General features: G+C 39.0%; 1 protein-coding gene across 50 annotated transcripts in view; it reads left to right on the forward strand.

The window, feature by feature from the left end:
* The window catches only part of ELAVL2 (ELAV like RNA binding protein 2), a 172,067-nt gene that overhangs the window by 120,808 nt on the left and 26,513 nt on the right, over positions 1–24,746 (forward strand). For all 50 annotated transcript variants that reach the window (XM_084983445.1, XM_084983463.1, XM_084983486.1 and 47 more), the window contains one exon: positions 8,634–8,737. In XM_084983445.1, the coding sequence (XP_084839571.1) occupies positions 8,634–8,737 (104 nt within the window). The remainder of the gene's footprint in view (positions 1–8,633; positions 8,738–24,746) is intronic.

Consider the following 24,746-nt stretch of genomic DNA (forward strand, 5'->3'; position numbering starts at 1 on the left):
GGAAAATGCTCTAGTGCTGAGGACATTAACTGCTCCCTTTTGAATTAGGTTGCTTAGATAATAATATTTAGCAAACGATCGCTATTTACAACTTCGATTTCAGCAGAAAAGTTAAAATTTAAACTCTTCTATATTATCTCAATATATCTGTGAAGTCCTAAAAACCATGAAAAAATGCATGGCATTTTAGTGTTGGGCCAGCTTTATTAGCATTTGGGTGGAAGATGAGTCTTTGAGGGAGCCATCTGTTTTCTCTATTACGTGAATGTCTAGGTTGAATATCTCCTGGTGATAATCTTTGGTCATGTCCTTTGAGAAGTTGGTAAAAATGCTCCAGGCTTTCATGGAGGCTGGCTTAGTCTGTAGTAATATGATCCCACCAGTTCTCTGCCCTCCAGTTAGATCTTACTAGTTAGAGGGCGGTAAGGAGGACCTGCTTAATGGGACCTGGGTTAGTTGAATGTTTTAAATGGAAGGATCTGCTGCATCTGGCGTGATACATCTGAGGATACTCAGGCAAAGTCAGGAATTAAAATCTGGAGAGAAACATAACTAGAGAAGATTGCACCCTTCTGTTCTTCTAAGGTCCTCTCAAAGCTTTCCCATGATGTGTGGTACCCGAATGGTTTTTCATTACACATCAGATCTGAGATATTAAGAAAGCTCCTTTGTGAAGTCTGGTGCATGTTGTTTTGGTGCCAGAGTTGCAGTGCACAGCCTGTCTGAACAGACATACAAAACCAGTGCCCAAGAACAGAGAGTCCATCGAAAGAAACACATTTGCAACTTTATTGTGTGTTTGGGGGAGGAGGAAAGAAGGGTATTAGAAAGAGGGAAAGGAGTGAACCTGTCTTTAAAAGCAAAAATTGTCCCTCTTGGAGTGTAAACATGTTTTCCTAAATCAAATAATTTGCTTTTTTTTTATATTAAGGGATGTAGTTTTATATAGCGGCTATGTTTAGAAATGGAATCTTTCTAATTTGCTCCCCCACTGATAGTCTTGCTCTTGCTCATGATAGAGTGACCAGTTTCTGCTTACTTGGGGGTGGGGTGGGGGAGAGATTTAGAAGAGTCATGCTGTTTTTGTCCTTTTTTACTTAATAAAACATTACTACTGCTCTAAATAAAATAAAAGATAGACGTCAATCAGCATACTCACCTTTTATTGTTGATTCAACTACCAGGTTTGTACAGAATTCACTCTGCATTTTATTTGACTTGTACCTGAATAATCTCGGCAGACTTAATTATATTAGCGAAAAAGCACATTCAACAAAATTATATGCTGACATCCCATAATTCATACTTAGAGATTTGTGAAACAGATTTATGTAAATCTATCAAATTGCTCTAGATGACATTATTTTTTTAAAATTGAGATTTCATTTAAATGGTATTTGTAGAAAATTTTCATATGAAAAATTTTATATGAACTGTTTGAAAAAAATGTATCTTCCATCACTCTCTTATAAAGACAGACTACTGTAACATTTGAGCATCTTGTCTTCTTTTGTTCTGTAACCATCTGGTACAATGTAGGGACATGGGGAGCATGTTTATAAGGGCGTATCTCTTTTAAATCATAAGTTCCTGGAAGGCAGACGGCTGTTTCTTGGTTTGTTTTTTCTTTTTTTTATTAGCTTGTTCATTCATTCATTCTTTCAGTGAATATTAATAAGCTATGCTAGGGTCTTCTATATCAGGAACTATGCTCAGCTTGTCCATCCCTTTCTCAGCAGTCTGAGGGAGGGGATATCCAAATTGACTCAATATACCCATATTACACTTAGATAAAGTTAGAAGGGCTGTGGAAGGACTGAGGGTGAGGCGGAGGGCACTGGGCAGTGTGCATTGGGAGTGGGACATGTTGCAGGGAAAGGTCTCAGAAAGTTACGAAGAATTTGTGGAGGCTGGCCACCTGGAGATGAGTATTTCAGACATCGGGCCCTGAATATGCGTTTTAGAGTGTATGTGTGGAAGAATAGAAGTAAGCAGGAAGCTGATGATGACCTAGGAAACCAGAGCGTGATCAGATTTTTCTCTTAGAAGAATCACCTGGACAACATTACAGTGGAGGATGACTGGTTTTGTAGGAGTCTCGGGAAGAGATGATGAGTTAGGACATTGAAGAAGTAGTCCCAGTTAGAATAATACATGAGCACCTGTGTTACTGCTGAGGTGGAGGGGAGAGGAGGGGCAAATTTAGCTGGTGGAACTGACAGGATGAGAAACCCCTGTGGTAGATCTCACACTAAAATGAATCTACTTGTACACCTTCCCTAGCAGACTAAGAGCCACTTCCTTAATTCTTGGATCAAATTTACCTTTGGGGGTGGGGGCCCTGCTCTCACCACTGTATTTAGGTCAGCAACCCTGACTCCTAACCCCCAAATCTCCTCTTTCTGCTGCTGCTGCCTTTTTTTTTTTTTCCCTTAACCCTTACTATCTTCTAATGAACTTCTTTTGTCTCCTTCTACCAGGATGTAAGTTTTATGAACAGGAACTTTTTGTCTGTTTGCTGTATCCCCAGGGACTAGCACAGAGTAGATTTTCAGTAAACACTGAACACACGAGTGCTAAATGTTGGCGAGAAAATATGTAAAATGAGATTTAAATACAGGGATTTTATTTTCCACCATTCCATGTTGAGAAGAGACTCCATGTTGGATAAAATTAATGTACTAGGTTATAATCAAGAATTATGGCGATCTATTGCCTCTACCTTTAAATCTGAGGGGGTAATTTGATATTCAGAACATTGGTAGTAATTTGAAATAGAAAAGACTAAATAAAGTGACCTTTGAATTAAATGGGTCTAGAAGATTGTGTATTTTTAATTAAAATATGCAATTAAATTTTTAATTAAAGTGTGCTATTAAAAGCTATGTAGGTGGCAAGGGAATGGCTGCTGCTTTGAATTATGCACAGTTTGGGATAAATTGGAGTTTACTGTGTTTCCCACTAGCACTTTGTCACTAAACAGATTCTCTTCCTGTTTTCCTCTTCCTGCTCTGACCCCCCATGCAGCTCTCAATGGGCGTTAGTCCCATTCAGAGGCCCTTGGAGTGTTTCAGCTCTGTGCTTTAGATCACTTGACCATAGTTCTAAGCAGTCTGTTTCTAACTGTTCTCCTTATGCCAGGAGCAGTTTATAAGTGATTTTTCTATCTCTTGTGAAAAAGCAGTCCTTTTCTGTGGCATATATTTAGATTAAAAAGAAGGGTGCAAAACAAAAGACATTCATGCACACAGGGTATACAGAATACCTTGTGCTGAGGTGCTGTGTTGACCTGGAGTTTTTCAGTACCTGCTTGAAGGTCTTAGGCTGTATGACTGTTCAGATAGCTTCTTCATTATTGAAGTTCTAGAATTCCTGCTGCTGGCTGTTAGGACCAAGGCTTAGACTAATGGTTCTAAAGCCCCAAAGAGCCTGGGACCACAGGTAGTTGGTGAAGATAGCTGAGGATGAGTGGTGTGAACCTCATTCTTGATGTTCAGCTATCAGAGGAATTTTTGGGGTTCTTGAGACAGGCTTTTATTTGTCTCGAAGGCTTTTTTGAGCCTTAGCTTTGTCATTTTGTTTAGAATTTTCTTTTGATTATATTGGTTTCCATAATTGTGAATACTTGGAATTTAAATGTAGAGCTTCATAAGTTTTTAAAGACTTGATTCTTGGTTTGGGGATTGTCAGTATGCACCTTCTAAATTCAGAATGACTTGAAAAACAGACTTGGAGGTAATGGATAAATGATGCTTGATTTCCAAGTCTTCCTTGGTGGTTTATGACTCTTACTAGCTGATGCATACAAGAGTGGGAAAAAGTTGATCTAAGCTAAGTATTTTTTCTTGATGTTTGAATTGCTGCCGCTTTTATTTTTTAAAAATATCTACACTCACTTATTATAACCTGAAATAGGTACTGTATAAATAAGGTGCCTTTACATTGTGATAGGAATGAATAACAAAATTCATGTGAAGTGAAACCAGTATTTGCACATAAAATACCAAAATTTGCAATAGTGGGAAACTGTCTCAAAATAACTTTTTATGTGTGGTAGAGCCCTATTGGACAATACCTAGTCACATCATATTTCATGCATCCTGAAGATGGTCTGGGTTCAGATATAGATATAAACTAGTTGTGACTTAACTAGGGAAAAATAAAGCCTTTGAAAGTCCTGTAATCAGGTCCTGACCACTACTTTCTACCTTTTTTATTTTTATTTTTTTTGATTTGAGGAAGCTAATTGACCTTGCCTGGTTCAGATACCATTTCTTCCTTACAGGAGAAGAATATGAGAATCTCATGTGATCGATGTGAGGCTAAAATTAAACACTAAAAGACCACACAGCGGAAAGATGAGGATCAGAAGAGTCTTGCCTATCTTAGTATCATTTGTGAATGGCATCTTTTCCAGTAGTTGAAATTTGACCGACTCATCATTAAAGCTAGCAATGGCTGCTTTGAGGGAGTCAGGTCAAAGACCCATTCAGTGGATGGACTGTCTGATAGTGATGTTGATGATAAGACCTTTGGTTAAGTAAGTAACACCACCATGTTTGTCATTTGTGTATTTAGCAAACTTGAGTGCCTCTGGTGTGCTAGGAATAAGAACTCAGAGGCCAGTGCCAGAGACAGCTAAGCAGAATAGGCTTTTAACTTTACCCAGTGACCCAACTCCAGTGGGCCCTGCTGTGCCAGAGGGTGACCTCAGTAGGCATAAACTGTTTCTCTGGAGTGATGGATAACTTGAAGATTTCAGGAGGACATCCACTGATATCTTAAAAATGCATCTTTAAAGAGTCAGTCTTCCTATAGAATCACTTCCCATGCCCAGACCATCAGCATCTGGCACCTCTCAGGGCTCCCAGAAGCCTTAATTTGTAGCCTCAGGTGATCTCTCACCATTAAAACTGTGATTCTCAACCCTGGCTGCATGTGTTAGAGTCACCAGGATTTTAAAAACCCAGTGTCAGTGCTTTGTAATAGATCAATAAAATAAAAAACTTTGGGAAAGGGACTCAGACATCAGTTTTTTGTTTTTGTTTCTGTTTTTAAGCTCTGTGGATGATTCCATTGTGCACTAAGATGGAGAAAGGACTTTGATTAGAAGCTGCTAAAATACAGTTGTGAGAGTGGTGCCCATAAATAGGAGAAATGGACTCAGGAATTTATTTTGTTATAGAATAGCAGTGTGACAAAACCACAGTGTTTAATTTGCCTTTCCCTTCCCCATTATATTGTTAACATCTTTCTGGTTTAATTTTAAATGAATATGTGAACTCCTTAACACATAGTATACATTATGCTACTATACTATAATATAGTACACTATAATAATAAACATATACTATAATAATATGTTATTTTTCCTCACTTTATTTTTTGGGGCTGCACCTGCATAATGTGGAAGTTCCTGGGCCAGGGATTGAACCCGCCCCACAGCAGTGACACAAGCGACTTACACTGACAATGCCAGATCCTTAATCTGCTGTGTCATTAGGGAACTCCCTCACTGTCTTTTTTGACTAGAGTGGTTAATCCCCTTCAATAGTGAGTGTTCTCATCACTGCCTCAGCAACCTCATTGGGTAGGAATTATCTTCATTTTAGAAATAAGGAAGTTAATGACTCGGGTTAAGTAGCTTCTTTAAAGTCACACACCTGGTAAACAGCAGAGCCAGGATTAGAACTTCTGTGTCTGTCTCCAAAGCTGGTGTTCTTTCCATCAAAAACTGCTTCCTTAAGCAGATTTTTAAATGTTCAGCCAATCCAAATCCTGTGCATTGACAACATTTCATAACAGGGCACACTATACATGGAAAAAAATACATGATAAATGGTAAAATAGGGAAAAGCCGAATGCTTAAAATGGAATGGTTTCATGTGCAACTTTTAAAAAATGGTGCCACGAGGGGTTTCCGTTGTGGTCCAATGGGTTAAGGACCTGATGTTATCTCTTTGAGGATGTGGGTTCAATCCTGGCCTTGCTCAGTGGATTAAAGATCCAGAATTAACACAGGCTGTGGTGTAGGTCACAGATGTGGCTTGGATCCGATGTTGCTGTGGTGTAGGCCTCAGCTCCAGCTCTGATTTGAGCCCTAGCCAGGGAACTTCCATCTGCTGCAGGTGTGGCCCTAAAAGGAAAAAGTAAATAAATGGGAATTCCTGTTGTGACACAGTGGGATTTGCGACACCTCTGGAGCCCTGCGACATGGGTTTGATCCCTGGTCCGGCACAGTAGGTTAAGGATCTGGTATTGCTGTGGCTGCAGCTTTGGCTCAGATCTGATCCCTGGTCTGGGAACCCCTTGTACTGGGGGATGGGTCAAAAAAAGAAAAATAATAAAAAAATAGAGCCATGAGTAAAACAAAATTTCTATGATTAATGTGAGAAAAAATAACTGATTTAGTATTAGCTCTCCGTTCACTGTCTTTTTCTAAAAACAAGGAAAAATATATTTTGATGAAAGTCTATATGTTAGCAGTGATTATTCCCCCGAAATAATAGTGGTCCCCAAAATACAATCATAAGTTTTCATGGTTCTTTGGTACTGTATTCAGCTTTCTCTCTTACTCTCTATCTGTAGTTATAAGGAACCACATTAGGCTAACCAGAATGGCCACTCTAAATACCTCTGTTTATAACCACTTGGACCTAACATGCTCATTTTTAATTTTATTTTATTTTTAAAATTTCTATTTGTTTATTTTGCTATTTAGGATCACACCAACAGCATATGGAGATTCTCAGGCTAGGGTTCAAATCAGAGCTACACCTGCTGGCCTGTGCCATAGCCACAGCAGTGCAGGATCTGAGCCGCATCTTTGACCTACACCACAGCTCATGGCAACACCAGATCCTTAACCCACTGAGCAAGGCCAGGGTTCGAACCTGCAACCTCATGGTTCCTAATTGGATTTGTTTCTGCTGCGCCACGATGGGAACTCTGACATGCTCCTTGTTGAAAAGGAAAAAATAAAAATTTCCTCACTTTGCTGTGAAATTGACACAAAAATGGTAATTGTGGTAATTAATAGAGAACAAATGAACCTTTACTGGGAATCTTCCAGGAAATCCTCAGTCAGTTTCATTTGACTTCTAGTAAACTAAACCTTTTTAAATGTCCATTTTTGTCACCACCTCTGTAGCCTTTTCAAATTGAGAAACTTCCCCTTAGTTGAAAAATGGAGACCTTTAGGATTGTCTTTACTTGTGTATACATTTCATTGATTCCAGTCTCTTGGAATCAGTGAGACTGGTTCCAGTGAGCTGGGGCAGAGGGCTCAGATGATGGGTAAAAGCAACAACAGACTCGTTTGGAAGCAGATCTTACATCAAAGTTTTTCAGTTATTTTTGTTTATGTTCTTTTTCTTTCTTTTCCACATATTTTTTCTCACGAACTTGGACATCCTGGGTGTAGATCTTTGTGTTCATATTGCCCTATATTCCTTGGCTAGGTCATCAGCCCCCTCCCCCACCTTTTTTTTTGTCTTTTGTCTTTTCTAGGGCTGCATCCTAGAAAAGGAGGTTCCCAGGCTAGGGGTCTAATCAGAGCTGTAGCTGCTGGCCTATGCCATAGCCACACCAATGGGTGATCCAAGCCATGTCTGCGACCTACACCACAGCTCAACTGCCATGCTGGATCCTTAACCCACTGAGCAAGGCCAGGGATCAAACCCACAACCTCATGGTTCCTAGTCGGATTCGTTAACCACTGAGCCATGACAGGAACCTCCCCCCTTTTATTTTTTTTAATTAAAATTTTTTTTTGCTTTTTAGAGCTACCACCATGACATACAGAAGTTCCCAGGCTGTGGGTTGAATCAGAAATACAGCTGCCAACCTACACCACAGCCACCTACACCGAGCCTTGTCTGCAACCTACACTGCAGCTCATGGCAATGCCAGATCCTTGATCCGGTGAAGCAAGACCAGGGATTGAACCCAAATCCTCATGGATACTAGTGGGTTTATTTCCACTGCGCCACAACGGGAACTCCCTCATCAGAGCCCTTTTAGAAAATTGGATTCAGTTTATTTGATTAAGCTCTCTAAAATTAATGTATACACACACATATATTACACGTACACACACTGTAAGGCACACACACTCATGATTCTTCACCATTTTAGACTCTGAAGTAATTGTACTTGGGAAAGGCTGTAAATTTGTCAGGGTACTATGTGCAGAACACTGACAGATTCTTGGTTAATGCTTTTTTGCCTTCCAATTTTATGAGTAAAGAAACTGAAGCTTAAAAAGTCGTGCCCATGAAGCCCACACAGTAGCTCAGCGAAGACTTGCACCCACAGTTTCTGACGCTGAATGTTGCCTTGCTGCTGGGCACTCCAGCTCAGGCAGGACATGGATAATGGAACACTTTGTGGATGTGTGTTTTTTAAAAAGAGATAGCTTGCTGAGTTCTAACTGATGCTTAAACTTGCAAATGCAGTAGACCAGAGATGAAAAAAGCCACGTGTATGTTTGTAGAAGAATTCACGTAGACTTCTTTTTACTAATTGAGAAAGTGTGCTGGTGTTAATGACGACTGTGTGTGAGAATACAAGTGGATGTCTGTCATCAGTGGTGTAGAACTAACGTATGCCTTTTTCCCCTTCCCTTTCATTAGGGCAGAGCTTGGGATATGGCTTTGTGAACTACATTGACCCTAAGGATGCAGAGAAAGCTATCAACACCCTGAATGGATTGAGACTTCAAACCAAAACAATAAAAGTATGTTTAATTTTTTTTTATATCTACTTGCAGAACAGAGGTTTAAGAATTAAGGTTCTTTCGTTTATTCATTTTCTGCCCGTGTAGACACTTCTCTGGGAGGAATAGCAGCATTTGTTGTTTGTTGCATTATGGGGGCAACTTCATTCATGAGTACTACATGTTAGCACTTGTCTATTAACAAAGAGACAGAGCAGCAGCTTCCTTAGATAAGTACTTTATGAAACTTACTGAATTAAATCTCCTTCCTTTATAAAGAATTACTTGCCCTGTAACCTCAGGAAACCTTTGACTGTTGCTTCTAGCACAGGGGTTGGCATTCTTGGTCTTAAAGGGCCAAGCAGTCGATGTATTAGGCTTTGAGGCCTATGCAACCTCTGTCACAGCCTCTCACCTCTGCCCGTATCACCTGAAAGCAGATATAGCCACGACAGGAATGAATAGATGTGGCTGTGATCCTCTGAAACTTTATTTATGGACATTGAAACTTGAATTTCATGTAATCTTCATGTGTCACAAAATAGTCTTTTTATTTTGTTCAGTCATTTAAAAATGTAAAAACCGTTCTTAACTCTTGGGTCATTAAAAAAAAAAAACTGGTCCTTGTGCTGTAGTTTCACTCTGTTCTAGAGGATTCAGCAGATTTTGAGGCATATGATTAGAAAAGCATACATGTAATACAGGTTATTTTTTCTCTTATATTTTTCTTTTTAAGACAAAGGGTACACCTTGTGGATATTTTTCCTGCTTTTGTCAATTTTTGAAATTCTCATGTAGATTCTCTCTGGAGAAGTTTTTTAATCCAGTTTGCTGTGTAGATTTCTTTTCCTTTAGAAAATAAAAGGGATGTTGCCTCTGGCAGACTCTTAGTACACATGCCATCAATTTTCCCTCTCCTGCCCAGGGCAGACATTGCCAGTCAGTCATGGCAGTCTTTCTCACCGAGTCTGGTTGTGGCTCCCAAATATTTTTCAAAATAGTGTTCCAGACAATCTCTATCAATTGACTCAAGGTAGAACCTATTTTCCACCCTTGATTTAAGAAGTCACCTCAGCCTGGAGTGGTGAGGGGAAGTTAGTCAAGGCTGACTGTGGCATCCGTCTTGCTTAGAGAATTGTCTTGAAGGTTTCTGCTCATTTTTTCAGGTATCTGGAAATGCAGTGTCATCTTTGTGCTTGAAAGTTGCTTTGCTCAGAGTTGTCAGTTAAGGTAATTCATTAGCCCTGGGTAGTTTTGACATCTCATTCTTTATATTTATTGGCCCTGAGGAAAAATGCCTCCCACCTCTCTCTCATCTAAGGGAAAGTATATATACTTGGTCCCCAAATATTACTTGGATGTAAGATGTCCAAGATTCTACATGTTCCTTGGTCAAGAAAATGTCCTACCTCATGCCTGATTATTGGATTTCTAATACATTCTAAGATCACAGACTTGTTTCTTTTAACCTTGGTTTTTCAATCTGGACTATTTTTTCTAATTCTCCACACATTTTTGCATACTCTGTGTCACAGAGATTAACGTTTTACTAGTACCATGAAGTATAATAATGAAGTGCTCTTGAAAAGAAGACATCCAGTGTCCAGTTAACCCTCAGATTGTTTTGTGGGTGCTCTATGCTACCACAGATTTTTGTGAGGCTCCCCGGCTTAAATTGACTTCAGGATTGTTGCTCATTTATCATAGTTCTGAGGTCCTTGGTGTTGGTTAAGAATAAAATGGAATAGATGGTTGGGGTTGATATACCCTTTTCTCCATTCCAGAAATAACTAGCCTCATTTCATTCTGATGAGTCAGTTCTTTTGCTCTAAACCAGTTCTTTGGTAATAAGGTCCACAAGAAGGTGGACACACAGGGGAAGCAGGTCATCAGAAAAGAAATGTCCACGGTCTTAGAGAGACCATTGATGACAGCTGCTTCCTCACTGTCCATCATCCAGCCTTCTCTTTAGCACCCAGCTGCTCAGACAAAGTATGTAGAAGAAAGGACAGTAATTCCTTATGACTTTTACACTGTGACATCTGCTACCTCTCTTTGGATTTTCTAAGATGGGGGTGGGGGTGGTGGGTAAGCAGCAGGCTACTTCTTTCCCCGCCCCCATTCGGTTCCTGCAAAAATACCAGATAACAGCTGGTATCCCCGATTTGGCCCAGATTTCTCTGAGGCAAAGCAGACCATTTTCCAAAACTATATTGAACCATTTTTGTCTGTTTGTTCTTTCTGTGTGGTTTTCTTTTTCTTCTTTTTTTTTTTTTTAGGGGGGTGCTGCACTTGGAGCATATGGAGGTTCCCAGGCTAGGTCAGTCTGAGCTACAGCTGCCAGCCTACGCCACAGCCACAGCAACATCAGATCTAAGCCGAGCCTGTGACCTACACCACAGCTCACGGCAATGCTGGATCCTTAACCCACTGAGCGAGGCCAAGGATCGAACCCGCAACGTCATGAGTCCTAGTCGGATTTTTTTCTGCTGTGCCATAACGGGAACTCCCCTTTTCTTATTTTCAATTAGAAGTATCCTATGTTCTTATACATAAGATAAACAACTGGGCATCTGAGCCAGGTTTTTCCTAGTGTTCCCTGCTTTTAAGTACCCTTTGGAAGCTGCATATTAGCCTTTCCATTCCCTATTCTGCAAATGAGTTCCCTTTCCTTTCTCCAGTCCATCCTGGTGGTGGCTTTCAAGCAAATTTTATGAAAGTACCACTTACCTCATGTCACTTTTCACTCAGAATTTTCTTGTATTCCCCTACTGTTTGACCATATCATTTGGCTTAACTTTGGAGTGACCCGGTGTTATTACTGTTCTCCACGGTAGTCAGACTGGCTCTTTACTTGTTGCAAGCTGATCTCATTCCAAGCCTCTGCATATATGCTCATGCAGCTCCCACTTCCTGGCGTACTCTTTTTCACTCATTTTAGTTTAATAGCGACCATCCTGTCTTTTAGAGCCCATCTGAAGTTCTTTTTTCAGCTACTGCTACTGCCTTTCTGGGTGGTTCTAATTCAGGTTGGGTTCCCCTTCTTCTTTGAAATATGTTCTCTTTACCCGTGAGGAATCACAGAAGTTTTGGGATTGAAGGGATTCGTGTGATTTAGACTTAGGCACTACCCTCTGCTCCCAGTAAGAGTTGAGACCTAGGTAGTAGTCAAGAGAGTTTAGCTGAGACCAGGCAGTTGAAGACAGAGCTGTGACTCAAATCCTTGTCTTTTGATAGCTGCACTAAAACTCTTTCTATGACACCATGCTTTCCCTTAGAAAGCTGCAGTAGATTAATCCATGTATACATTATATGTGTGTGTATAAAAGTGTTTGTGTACTCTTCAAGTTGAGGATTCCGTTATGTCTTCCAAGCCACCTAGCATTTGGCAGAATTCTTAATTAGAATATTGAAACAGTGAATCAAGTGCTGTGAAAGGTGGTTTATTTAGCAGTTTTTCCAGTGGCTTTCTAATGGCATTAGCCCGGGAGGATTTTGAGCAATAGATGAACGACAAATATTCAGTATTTCCGCAATGAGTGAAACAAAGTCCCTTAGGTACTGAAATCCTAAAGCATTTATTCCCCAACTCAGTTGCATCAAAATCACAAGGAGAGTGAGTTAGCAATATACAAGTTCTTCTATTCACTTCAGACCTACTCAGTTAGTTTCCAGAGCTAAGATGGAGGAATCTGTTTTTTACTATGCTTTCCAGGTACTTTGTGACAATGAGTCTAAGACTTAGCTCTTAAAAATCACCAAGATGTATGTTTTTTGAATAGATGGGTTATTTAAATATTTGGTATTTTTGCATGCAAAGTTCCATTTGTTTTCATCATTTACTGTGATAATCTTCTTTTGGGTAATTCTCCTGACTGGACTATTAACTGCGCTTTTTTTTTTTTTTTTTTAAAGAGTACTGAATGCCAGTTTAACATTGGAGTAAAAATAGTTCATACAGTCATCACTTTTTAAAAGGTGTGGCTTAGAAATTAGAAAAAGTGAATATATTCACCTTTTATTACAGATTTATTCATTATAACTAGTAGCATTCATAGATTAAAGGTTCAAGGTGATGATTCTCTTAAGGATCACATTTTTTTCCTGGTTGGGTTGATGTCTCAGCAGACTACTTTGCTAGTGACATCACACTATCCATGAAGGACACAAGAGGCAGTCGTGATGGGTAAATCCTGCCTACCTTGTCTATAATAATCAGCTGGTAAGTAGAGTTTGAATATTACTAGATGCTTTCAACTTTTGATATTAGGGAGGACAGTAAAAAATTTATGCACAGTTCTTTCCCTTCTAAAGGAAAAAAATTTTTTTTTTTTTTTTGCTTAGGTTAGTGATATCAGACTTAAATTCATGATTAGCAGAGTAAAGTCATTCATTTTTGTGTAGACTCCACCCCCCCCATAATGTACTGTGAATGGATGATTATCACATACACAGTAAAATAGGTATCTTGACTCCCAGCATCTCTTCCCACTTCTCCCCTTTTTCCAACGGGCCTAGGAAGCTCTATTATTCCAGAAAGTGGCATTGCTTTTTCTAAAAGTAGTAGGAGCTGTTATCTCAAGGAATAAAGAACTTTTCAAAATTATTGGTAGACACTACCCCTAGAAATCCATGCCTTCTCTACCTTGAAAAAAGGAAATCCTGTCTTGAAATGCTACCAGAGTGGAAAAAACTGCCTACATTTGTTTTAAATTGACTTTTTCTTAATCAGTCACACATAAATCAGACCAAATCTTACTTTTGCTTAAAAAGTATTAATTGATAGACATTAATGTGAAATTTCTCATCTTAAAATAATTAAACTGGCATTTAAGCTCATATGGAAAAACTGCTATAAAAATTGGAATGTTAATTACAGATAGCAATATCTATGAAAGTGTCCAGTTTACTAGAGAGCAATTAAGTAAAGCTTATTTTAAGCTACTGTATTGCTTTTAATTTTTTGTTAAATTTATACATTGTTCTACCTGGCTTATATGTATTTTTTTTCTCAGTTAGTGAATGTCACATTTGCAGGCTTTTTTTCTGTTTAGCATGAACTGTATCTTTAATATAGGAGGAATGTAGAACTACATTTCTGAAATCTTACCCTCCCTGACATTGCTTAAGTGTTTTAACAGACTCTGTAATCTTGGGCTCATCTTTTAACTATTTAAGTTGCTATTTATGTCTGTAAAATTGTTAAAATTAATGAGTTAATTTATCACTGAGTATATTTATTACAAGGCTCTTTTTTTTTTTTTTTAAACTTCAGTCTACCAAATTGCATATTAAGAAAAGGTGTAACTTCTTTTTAATGGTTATCATGTAGAAAGGTTTGGTTTAGAATGCATTTAGAATGGAATGCAGCACCCTATACTGAGGAGGTAACTATTCTGTTTGCCTTTACCACAGTTGAACATTTAGCAGCCAGGGTGGTAAAATTTGTACTGGAAACACTTCTGGCTCTCAGCCTTCTTTTTGGTCCAAGATTATCTGGGATTGAGTTGGGTTTAATTTATCATTGTAAGTTCTTTTAAAAACTTAATTCTGAATGTGAGGAACTATGCTGCAGGTGCTGCATAAATTGGCTCTCCACTATAAGAAAGAAAGGGCATGGAAGCAGGGATGTGAGTGACTCTTGGCTACAGGCTTGCCCCTTGGTGGGTATCTGTTTAAAATATTTGCAGCACCGTTCTGGGGGAGGTGTGTGTGTTTTATAATAGGAATGACAAACTTCTTTTGTCAGTAAGTTTGAAAGTACATGTAGAGAAATTACCTAGAGAATTAGCTAGAGCATGGAGCAGATTAGGGGAGTAGTATGGAAATAAGCCTGAGAGCCGTTTAGGGATCCTAAAATGTTCATGTGCTGAAAAGTTGTAGTTTAATACTGTAGGTGAGGGAGAACCATCAGAAAGAATTTTGAGCAGACCAATGATGGGATCAAACTTGAGTGTTTATTAAGAGGGGGAGATCTGCTTTGCATTTAAACCCCACATCTCTCTGAGCATCTTAGGTCAGCTCAGTGTTCTTTTGGCTTATGGTGTTGATGTTTTCTGTAAAGGTACAAAGTGTAGATGCTTGTATAAGAAATATGGGCTTCATAGATATATAAAAGCATCGTTTATAAAGTACCTGTCAGTTGAACAGTTGATTATAGAGAAATATAGATCATCATTTATCATGTACCTTTTATCTTCACCAGATTTGGAAAATTCAGAATAGTCTGAAGGACAGGCCTCAAATTAACGGATAATTTTTGAGATGTTAGCCTGAATTGTTATTTAGCTGGTCAGATCTCTGTGGAGAGACAAAAAAGTTGAAAATGTGGAGGCAGAAACAGAAACTTTGGGTAAAGATTTCTTTGCCTTTTTTTTTTGTTGTTGTTTTTTTTGGCCATGCCTGCAGCATGTAGTGATAGTGCTGGATCCTTAATTGCTAGGCTACCAGGGAATTCCTCTAATTCATTTATAACTGATGATCTGAAACTTTCTAGAGCCATGTGCCAAATTGTAACAGTGTATTGCCACATCTGATTATCAGAAACTGCAGTGAATGTAAATAAAATTCTTATATCTATATTGAATCCAGTTTACATAGTCTTTATTTGAAATGAGTAGAGGGTTTTTTTTTTTTTAAATAATGTGTATAATTATTTGTAAAATCCACATCATATGTTTTGTGGAATGCTGTATTTTCAGCTTTTATTTTCTGTTGTTATTTAAACACCAAAAGCCCCAGAGGTTGTTACTTAAATAGAGGGCCAGCGGAATCTAGAACTTGGTTGTTCTGATTTTAGGCCTGTTGTGCTACTGTTTGGCTTGCTCCTTCCAAGCTCTGTTCCTAGTGGGAATTAAATATTTGAAAGTTCTCAGAGGGTAATAACTTGGCCGTCAATGAACAGCTTTTCTGTGGGTAGTCTTTACAGTTGTCAGCAGAGCCTACATGGAGGAAAGGGTGAGGAGAAGGGTTTCTGGGGCCAGTGTCCCAGCTCACTCCCTGTCTGTCCCTGCTGTGAGCCACAGAGAGTGGTGGTCGTAGAGAGTCCTAGCAGCTGACCTGACCCCTCTTCCTTAGGTGGGGATTTTATAGGATGTTTTATTACCCAAGCATGCCCCTATCTTTCCTGCCTATTTGTAAACATGCATCAGCAAAGACATTTCTGTAAGGCACTGCCAGCACTTGTTTACTTCACTTCTTTCCTATTCTTTATGGAAAGGATTAGGGCTAGTTGTCTTTCATGTATAACTCAGGAGAAGTAGTAGAAGCTAGATTGAGAAGTTAAGATAGTTGTCCTACCTTCTGAAGGAGGGTTCTTTAATTCCATGCTGTATCTGCTTCGTGTAGTGTTTTTGCGATTTTTATCCTTATACTTGTCTGGATTTGTGCAAAAACAACAGTAATCTCTTGCAGTCAGATACTTGCTTTGACCAATGAAATGAATCTCAGGATAAGGGACTTGTTCACAACATTATAGTAAATTGTACTACTATTGCTGGAAATAAGTCATGTTGGCTGCTGCTGGCTGGTGGCTTTTATTCTTTCCATTTCACATTGTCTATATTCAAATGTTTGGCTTGAAACCAGGTTGTAGATATTACTATAAACAAAACAGATATTCTCTTGGGTGCCTTACTTTGGGGCTTTTTAGCATCGTGAGACTTTACATACCAGATCTTTGTTAGATGTGAGGGAGTGGAGCTGGGTTTAGTGGTGGGAAAACTCTTCAGTTCTTAAGCCTGAGTATGGGAGATAGCTGACCTCCAGTTTGAAAAGAAAACTGGTATCTGGAAGTCCTGTTTAGCAGATAGGTAAGTTAACAATGATTTAAGTATTTGAATTGTAATTGGACAGTGAAAGAATCATTACAGTAAATCTCTGAATCTCTGTTGTGTAGGAGACTGCTGATTGTTCCAAAATATTTTTCTGACAGGTTTGAGTCCTAGATGCTAGTTTAAAAATTACAGAAAAGTACGTTTGTTTCTCTTTAAATTTGTGTGGACTCCTTGGAAAAGCATGTGTAGTCCATTTTCTTTTACTCCCACCTCTGCCAGACTTTCCTATAATTGCCTTTAGCATTGGTTCTTGGCCACAAGACTATATCAGAATTCTTTGTGGAGGTTTTGCTTCTGGAAGTTTCTTGGCATGCTATTTATGGGCAAGCAAGAGAGGTGGCTATATTTTGAAAACAATACAGGAACTCTGTTACTCCCCTCTCTCACCCCCTCTTCTGTGAAGAACTCCTTTGAATACTGCATTAGGGCTTTGTTGGTCTAGTTTGCTCATTTATAAAATGGTAGAGGACTTCCTGTCATGGTGCAGTGGTTAACGAATCCGACCAGGAACCATGAGCTTGTGGGTTCGATGCCTGGCCTTGCTCAGTGGGATAAGGATCTGGTGTTGCCGTGAGCTGTGGTGTGGCTCGGATCCCGAGATCACAGACGCGGCTTGGATCCCGAGTTGCTGTGGCTCTGGCATAGGCCGGTGGCTACAGCTTCGATTGGACCCCTAGCCTGGGAGCCTCCGTATACCTCAGGAGCGACTCAAGAAAAGGCAAAAAGAGACAAAAAAAAAAAAAAAAAAAAAAAAAAAAGGTAAAATAAAATGTAGAGGTGGTACCAGGCTGCACAGTTACTGTGAAATGTTTTGCTTGACATGTAGAGGTAGAAAGTACTTGTGTTGGGATGTTATTTCAGAGAGAGAAGATCAAGAATACTCAATTATTTTTCAGTCTTCATTTGCTATATGGAAGTGGTATGTTAGAATTCTAGTTGGGGAGAAGTTCAAAAGTTATTTTTACTTTGAAGAAGGGAGTCAGGGTTTAATTTGGTTGGATATTTTAAAAATGGCTGTAGTTACCTTGTGTTATAGAGAAGTGGATTTTGGAAAAAAAAATAAATCATGCTAATAGGCTTTCTTTTGGGTCATTAGTAGCAGGTAACATCCTCCCAAGGGAATGAGAAGTTTAATCCTTCCTGCATAGGTTCTGAGGTTGCTAATGAGTCTTGAAATGACCCTCAGGTGAGCCACAGAAAGGGTACCTGCCTGGTTCTGTAAGCTGATGATTCAGAAACAGATAATTCAGAGTAGTTTTCACTTATTTTGTTAAATGACTCTTTAGAAGTTTGACCATTTCTACTTGCTTTACCCAAACAACCCTGTTAATATTCCTAGAAAGATTCTGGAGTGATTTAGAGTTCTCTGACTTTGTAGAATCAAGCACAGCCTTTTCCAAAAACTGGCCAGGCTGGTGGACTCCCTAACCCAGTTGAGCCATAGCCTACCAGTCCAGTTCTTGGAAATAACTGGATGGGTTTTATGGGTTTGTTTTACTTTTGCATTTTTGTATTTGTTGATTTATAGTCACGTACCATTTACTTTCAAGCTGCCTGGGAATTCGTCTTATTCATTCAGAAACCAACACTGGTGGATGGCAAGGAGGAGAGCTTGAAGTCTGTAATTTTTATGAGCTCTCGAGGAAACCTGAACAGGCCTCAGAGTGTGAGGATTACCTATTTAAAATCTCTGTACATAAGGGACTGCTAAAACTTTAATGTTTATCAGAATCACTGAGGTGGGCTGGTTGGTAAAATGAAGTCAAGACTTACTGAACATAATTATCTGCAGAGTGAGGCTAAGGAAATTGTAATTTAACAACCACTACAGGTGATTCTAAATAGGCGGTGGTCTCACCTGAGAACCGTTGTTTAGTGTACCTTAATGGTTTGCACTTGCCTAAGTCTCTAGCACTTGTTTTCAAAACACATCTGCATATAAGTAAAATTTTCATTTATGGGTCCTGTCATAAACTATCTGCAATGCTTTTGATTAACAGATGTAATTTTGATGAAGTTAATGCCATGCTTACCTTCCCCTTTTGTCTCTCTCACACACGTGCAAACACACACTTGGTCACTTTCAGAGCCTTTGAATGTCATTACAAGTACATAAACATCATTTAATATTTGATTCTGAGAGTGGGGAATTGGCAGCATGGTTCTTCTGGGGCCCATTCATTTAAAGTCGGTATTTCATACTGTAGAGATTGGGAGCTGAATTTTATGATCCAAAATGGTTGTGAATCCTTAGGTTATGAAAGTCGCTTTTCAATAACCATAAAAGTTTGTCTCATTTTGTAAGTTACTAACCACCACCCTTCACCCACACTCCCCAGTATATGGATATTTGAACTTTTTAGTCAGGGTCAGAATAAATGGGTATTTGCTCTGTTGTTACAAGGACTACCTCTTCATAGCATGTTATAAATATTTTAAAAAAATTTTACTGTATGCTGCTGTAAGTTATAAATCTTTTGACCTGTAAATTGAATTTTGTTCCAAAGCTGGGGGAAAGCAATGTGTGCATACTATTGCCAGAAGGCTTAGTATGTCTCTGTTCTGCCCAGATTTGCAAAAATGGGTTAATAAGTACTTGTCACCAACTTGCAGGATTTCCTTTAGTGTTCTTCTTCATTAACCAGTGTTCTTGGGGGAATTGTGAAATATGCATTGTCTGCAAACTACTCTGGAGCACAAAGTCAAATGAACTGTGAAGGTGAGGGCTAAAAACACCCCTCTCACCTTTGTACTTTGTTCTTTGAGTATTAAAGAACATCGATCTGCCAAGTGGCAAAGGGGATACTGTTTGGCGGTTTAATTACAGCCAGTGAATGTTATTGATGCTATCAATCAGCGAGACTCAGGGAGAGGGCACGGTGCCAGACCATTCTATGCTCCCGACAGTGTAATTAAATACCATAGGACTGGGTCCTCAAGGTAAAGAGAGGTGCTTCCACTCATCTGAAGCAGGAAAATACTTTGTCTTGCAACAAAAGTAAAGGTGGTTATCCCGTTTTTACTGCCCCCTTTTACATTTCTGGAGGAATTCTCTGAATGGCAATGGTATGCTCTTCTTTGTGTGCAGGTAAGGTTGTTGGTGTTTCTCTTAACCCTCTCTCTTGTAAAATATCTTCACAGCTATCATCCAGGAGTACAGTAATTACTTTCTGTTAAAGCTGTTTGGGGGAATAGACAGCTCAGGTGTCTAATAGATATTTGGAGAATGAGAGATTGTCTTTGAATGAGACCATTAGTCCTGCAAATCAGTTCATTTAAAAAAGCTTTCCCCATGATTATTCTCTAATGTCTAATCATGTTGAGAGAAAAATATCTTGGTAGGTTTGAAGTTATAAAACATTCAGTAATATTTCAGGGGTTATTCCTTTAAATTATTAAACTACGAACACATTTTTCATAGTTGTATTACTTAGGTCTACAAAATACATGTGGGTAAAACTTTTCCTTGGCCCTAGGGAAGGCTTAGAATAACATTTCTGTTATCCTTTTTTCTTGTTGTCTTATAATATATGTATCTGACACACAAATCTCCATCTAAGCCTATTTGAGAAATGCCATAGCCAATGGAAAGTATTTTCTGTTACTGCCTTTTTTTTTTTAATATGGTTTGTATTGATTGAGGCTTATTAAAGACAATCTACCCTTCAAAGTAACTTGGTTTCCTCATTTTAAAAAATTTTTTTTTATTTTTATTTTTTTTTATTTTTCCCACTGTACAGCAAAGGGGGTCAGGTTATCCTTACATTTATACATTGCAATTACAGTTTTTTCCCCCACTTCCCCCACCCTTTCTTCTGTTGCAACATGAGTATCTAGACATAGTTCTCAATGCTATTCAGCAGGATCTCCTTGTAAATCTATTCTAAGTTGTGTCTGATAAGCCCAAGCTCCCGATCCCTCCCATTCCCTCCCCCTGGTTTCCTCATTTTTTTTTTTTTTTGAGAGTATATGTGCATACACATACTCCAGATCCCTGACAAATGGGTCATATCAGGCCTGAAAACAATAAATCTTGGCTATTATAAATCTGTAATATAATTATGGGTTGCATACTGTTTATATTTCTAAAAGATGATTGAAGGGGGATTGTTGGAATAAACTTTCTTATCCTTTGTCTCAAAGAGGAAGATTGTTAGAAATTTTCCTTCAGAAATTTGAGGAATAATTGTTTAAAATACATTAAAGCTTTAGTAAAAAGTATCATCCTATTAGGGCCTTATTACATTGTATGGAGCATAATAAGGCCAGTGGTCAGCTTCCAGGTTTGTAGGGAAGGTCATGTGCTTTAAAAGTTATTAATGTTCACCATACATGTGCACCCCCCCCCGCCAAGGACAAAGATGTCAATCATAATATTAAAAAGCATTTCATTGCACATAGTTTTAAGACTGTATAATCATGATTATTCAGTCTTGGATAGGGAATGTCTGTGAGTAATTAAATAATTCCATTAGCATTTTGAGCACCTAGTATGTACCAGTCAGCTTTGCTAAACATTGGAGCAGGGCTAAAATATAAGATGTAGTCCTGTCCTTGATGGTCATTGTGTAGCAGGGAAGACAGCACTTACTTTATATGACCATTATTTGGATGTATGATAAGTGATTGCAGAGTGCAGTGGGAAAGGATATGTCACCGGCTGTCGAGAGGCTTCTGCAGTGATTTCAGAGGTGGTAGAGTTTTACAAAATAGGATTTATCAGGCAGAGAAAGAAGAAAGGTATTACATATGAAGGAATGTCTTATTCAAAGGCACAGAGGCCTTTATGTGACATGTACTTTTTTCGAGGTAACTTAACATCTGAGAACTATAAAGTGTGCTTATTTTATCAAGTAATAACCTTATATAAAAGAGATTGGTAGACAAATTTGATCCAACCTAACCCTGTATTTTACATATGTCCTTTTTAAGTGGAGAGCTAATTTATAAGAGGAACTATAGGAATGAATTTGGGGCAGATTAATTCATTCGTTTATAGACATATCTGCCTTGTTTTGAAAAGATCCACTGTGACCTGTGAGACTCATTTAAGGTATTTACAAATGGTGCCAAGAAGAAATTTCTCTGTGGAGTATTTAGAGTACACATAGAAATAAGATCATTATATTTTCATTACTGTATACATAAGTAGGTCAAAGAAGACCTGGATATCTGAACTAACATTGTAGGGAAGCACTTGTTCTTCTAGTTATAAAACAAAAGGAAACTTATTGTAGATAAGTTATATTCAAATTAACTTTTTTTTTCCTATTGCCACACTGATTTTTGACTATTCTTTTCACCTCACTTTATGATGGGAAAACTATTTCCATGTTGTATATGACACACACATAAACATTTCTGTAGCCTTTTACTTCCCTGCTTCTAAAAGCTTCACCTTGACACTTAAGGCTCTGGAATTACTAGTCCAGTGTTGTCATTGTTCTATAGGAATTTTTATCCTAGCTCAGCTAGTTTCTTCATCCTTGAACATTCAAGTCTGATTCCTGCCTCCTGGTTTGGATCGTCCCTGCCTATATGGCCATATACCACCACCATTACTTAACCACCATCATTACTCACCAAGTTTTTATTTGGCCATAAAAGCATGTATTTTTCACTGCATATTATCTTTGTTTGGTGGTCTGCTCCCTGAGGGTATATGTCTGTAGAGTACCTCACAGAATAGTTATGCTTTTGTTTATAATTTTTAAATGAGGATGTGACTATCTATTGCTCACAAGAAAGAGTGGAGACCTTCTCTGTACTCAACAATGGTAAAATTCACAATTTAAATGAAATTAAAAGTGAAACTCACTTCCTGGTAGATGTTACAATTCAGTGAAGATATGATCAAATGAAGGGTGTGTAAGGAACTTTCCAGCTTTTTTTTTTTTCTTTTCTGCAATAAATGAGGATTTAACTGTCATTTTTTTATGTGATTTTCTGTACAACGTCCATCAGCCTCTGTCTTTGTCATTAGTCTCATATAGTCTTCCTTTCTCCTCACACATTAGCAACCATTATAGTTAGTTTTTATTCTTTTTTTTTTTTTTTTTTTGTCTTTTTGCTGTTTCTTTGGGCCGCTCCCACGGCATATGGAGGTTCCCAGGCTAGGGGTCAAATCGGAGCTATAGCCACCGGCCTACGCCAGAGCCACAGCAACGCAGGATCCAAGCCGCGTCTGCAACCTACACCACAGCTCACAGCAACGCCGGATCGTTAACCCACTGAGCAAGGGCAGGGACCGAACCCGCAACCTCATGGTTCCTAGTCGGATTCGTTAACCACTGCGCCACGACGGGAACTCTAGTTTTTATTCTTAAACAGCTTCAGTTTACTTATGTCAGGTAGTGTGTGGTCCCTTCTTTAGGGACTTTAACTTTCTAAGTCAGCCTTTTTTTGAAATTTTTAAATTTTTTTTTTATTTTTTGTCTTTTTTTAGCTATTTCTTGGCCCGCTCTCACGGCATATGGAGGTTCCCAGGCTAGGGGTCGAATCGGAGCTGTAGCCACCGGCCTACGCCAGAGCCACAGCAACGCAGGATCCAAGCCGCGTCTGCAACCTACACCACAGCTCACAGCAACGCCGGATCGTTAACCCACTGAGCAAGGGCAGGGACCGAACCCGCAACCTCATGGTTCCTAGTCGGATTCGTTAACCACTGCGCCACGACGGGAACTCTAGTTTTTATTCTTAAACAGCTTCAGTTTACTTATGTCAGGTAGTGTGTGGTCCCTTCTTTAGGGACTTTAACTTTCTAAGTCAGCCTTTTTTTGAAATTTTTAAATTTTTTTTTTATTTTTTGTCTTTTTTTAGCTATTTCTTGGCCCGCTCTCACGGCATATGGAGGTTCCCAGGCTAGGGGTCGAATCGGAGCTGTAGCCACCGGCCTACGCCAGAGCCACAGCAACTGGGGATCCGAGCCGCGTCCGCAACCTACACCACAGCTCACGGCAACGCCGGATTGTTAACCCACTGAGCAAGGGCAGGGACCAAACCCGCAACCTCATGGTTCCTAGTCAGATTCGTTAACCACTGCGCCACGACGGGAACTCCTAAGTCAGCCTTTTAATCTGTTGACAGTGCTTTAGATACACTAGATGTTTAACTACTACGTAAATTTATAGTTTAAGTTTACTTTTGAAAGTAAAGTTGTGACAGGTATCATAATAGTATGGTTTTTATTAGAGATTGCATTTGATCAAATTTCAGAATCTTGAATGAATCCTTTAAAAAGCTCTTACTGCAGAATAGCTTTCTAAGAATTGGATGAGTACATCTGTTTTTCTATAAGCCAGTTTAACTTGTATTGTTTCCAGTGAAGCACAGAAAGCCAGATTGTTTGGACAAGCATCACACCTTCTAGTCATCTGCCTGAGAGGTACTTCAGAAACAGCCCCTGCTGGAGGCTGTGAAATAGATTCACTCAGTGGGTATTGGAGTGCTTACTTGGTGGGTGGGGCTATATATACATATGTGCATTCAGTCCTTGGGCTCACATGTGCAGATACAGAGGGCTGACTCTATTTGTTGTACTACACTATTTTATATGAGGACCTTGAGTATCTGCAGGTTTTGGTATCCACAGGAGCTCGATGGATACCCAGGGTTAAGTTTCAGCCCTCTAGGAGCTTAAGGCTAATAATGTAAAAGCTTTGTAAGTGAATTGCAGTACTGCCAGTTACCCGGGAGGAAGTTCTGAGGCAGGGTGCTGCTCTGGCCATCTTGAAGAAGCTTGGGTATATATGAGTATTGAGTCCTAAGTACTGAGATTTCCCTTCTCTAAGTCTTTCTGACATCCTGGGAGTACATTTGGTGAAAGTGTCTAAAATGAGAAATTTACATTATTACCTGGTTGTGTAAGCATTCTTAGTGTTCTCCCCCCCTCCCCCCAAACTGTGTATTCACAGTGATTCTTTAGGCGCTGATTGCATGGTGCTTGTAACCCATCTGATGCTCAGAAACACACATGCAACCCTAATCTAACCTGACATAAGCCTCTGTTTCATGAAGTTTTTTTTCTGTTGTCTACCTCTGTCTTCCCCCACAAGTATCCTTTTCCTAATTTTGCATTTCACTTTAAGCTCTAACAGATCTCTGAGAGGGAATGAGGAAGTGGGAGTATTTGATACAGTTGTTTGTTTGGAGAAATTAAGTTGCCCATTATTGTAAGTCCATTTAAAGATGCTGAA

The sequence above is a fragment of the Sus scrofa genome, chromosome 1 (genome assembly GCF_054392235.1).
Source record: "Sus scrofa isolate SSC_HxYL_T2T_F1_AM1 chromosome 1, Sscrofa_HxYL_maternal_Yorkshire_Landrace_v2.0, whole genome shotgun sequence".
NCBI lineage: Eukaryota > Metazoa > Chordata > Mammalia > Artiodactyla > Suidae > Sus > Sus scrofa.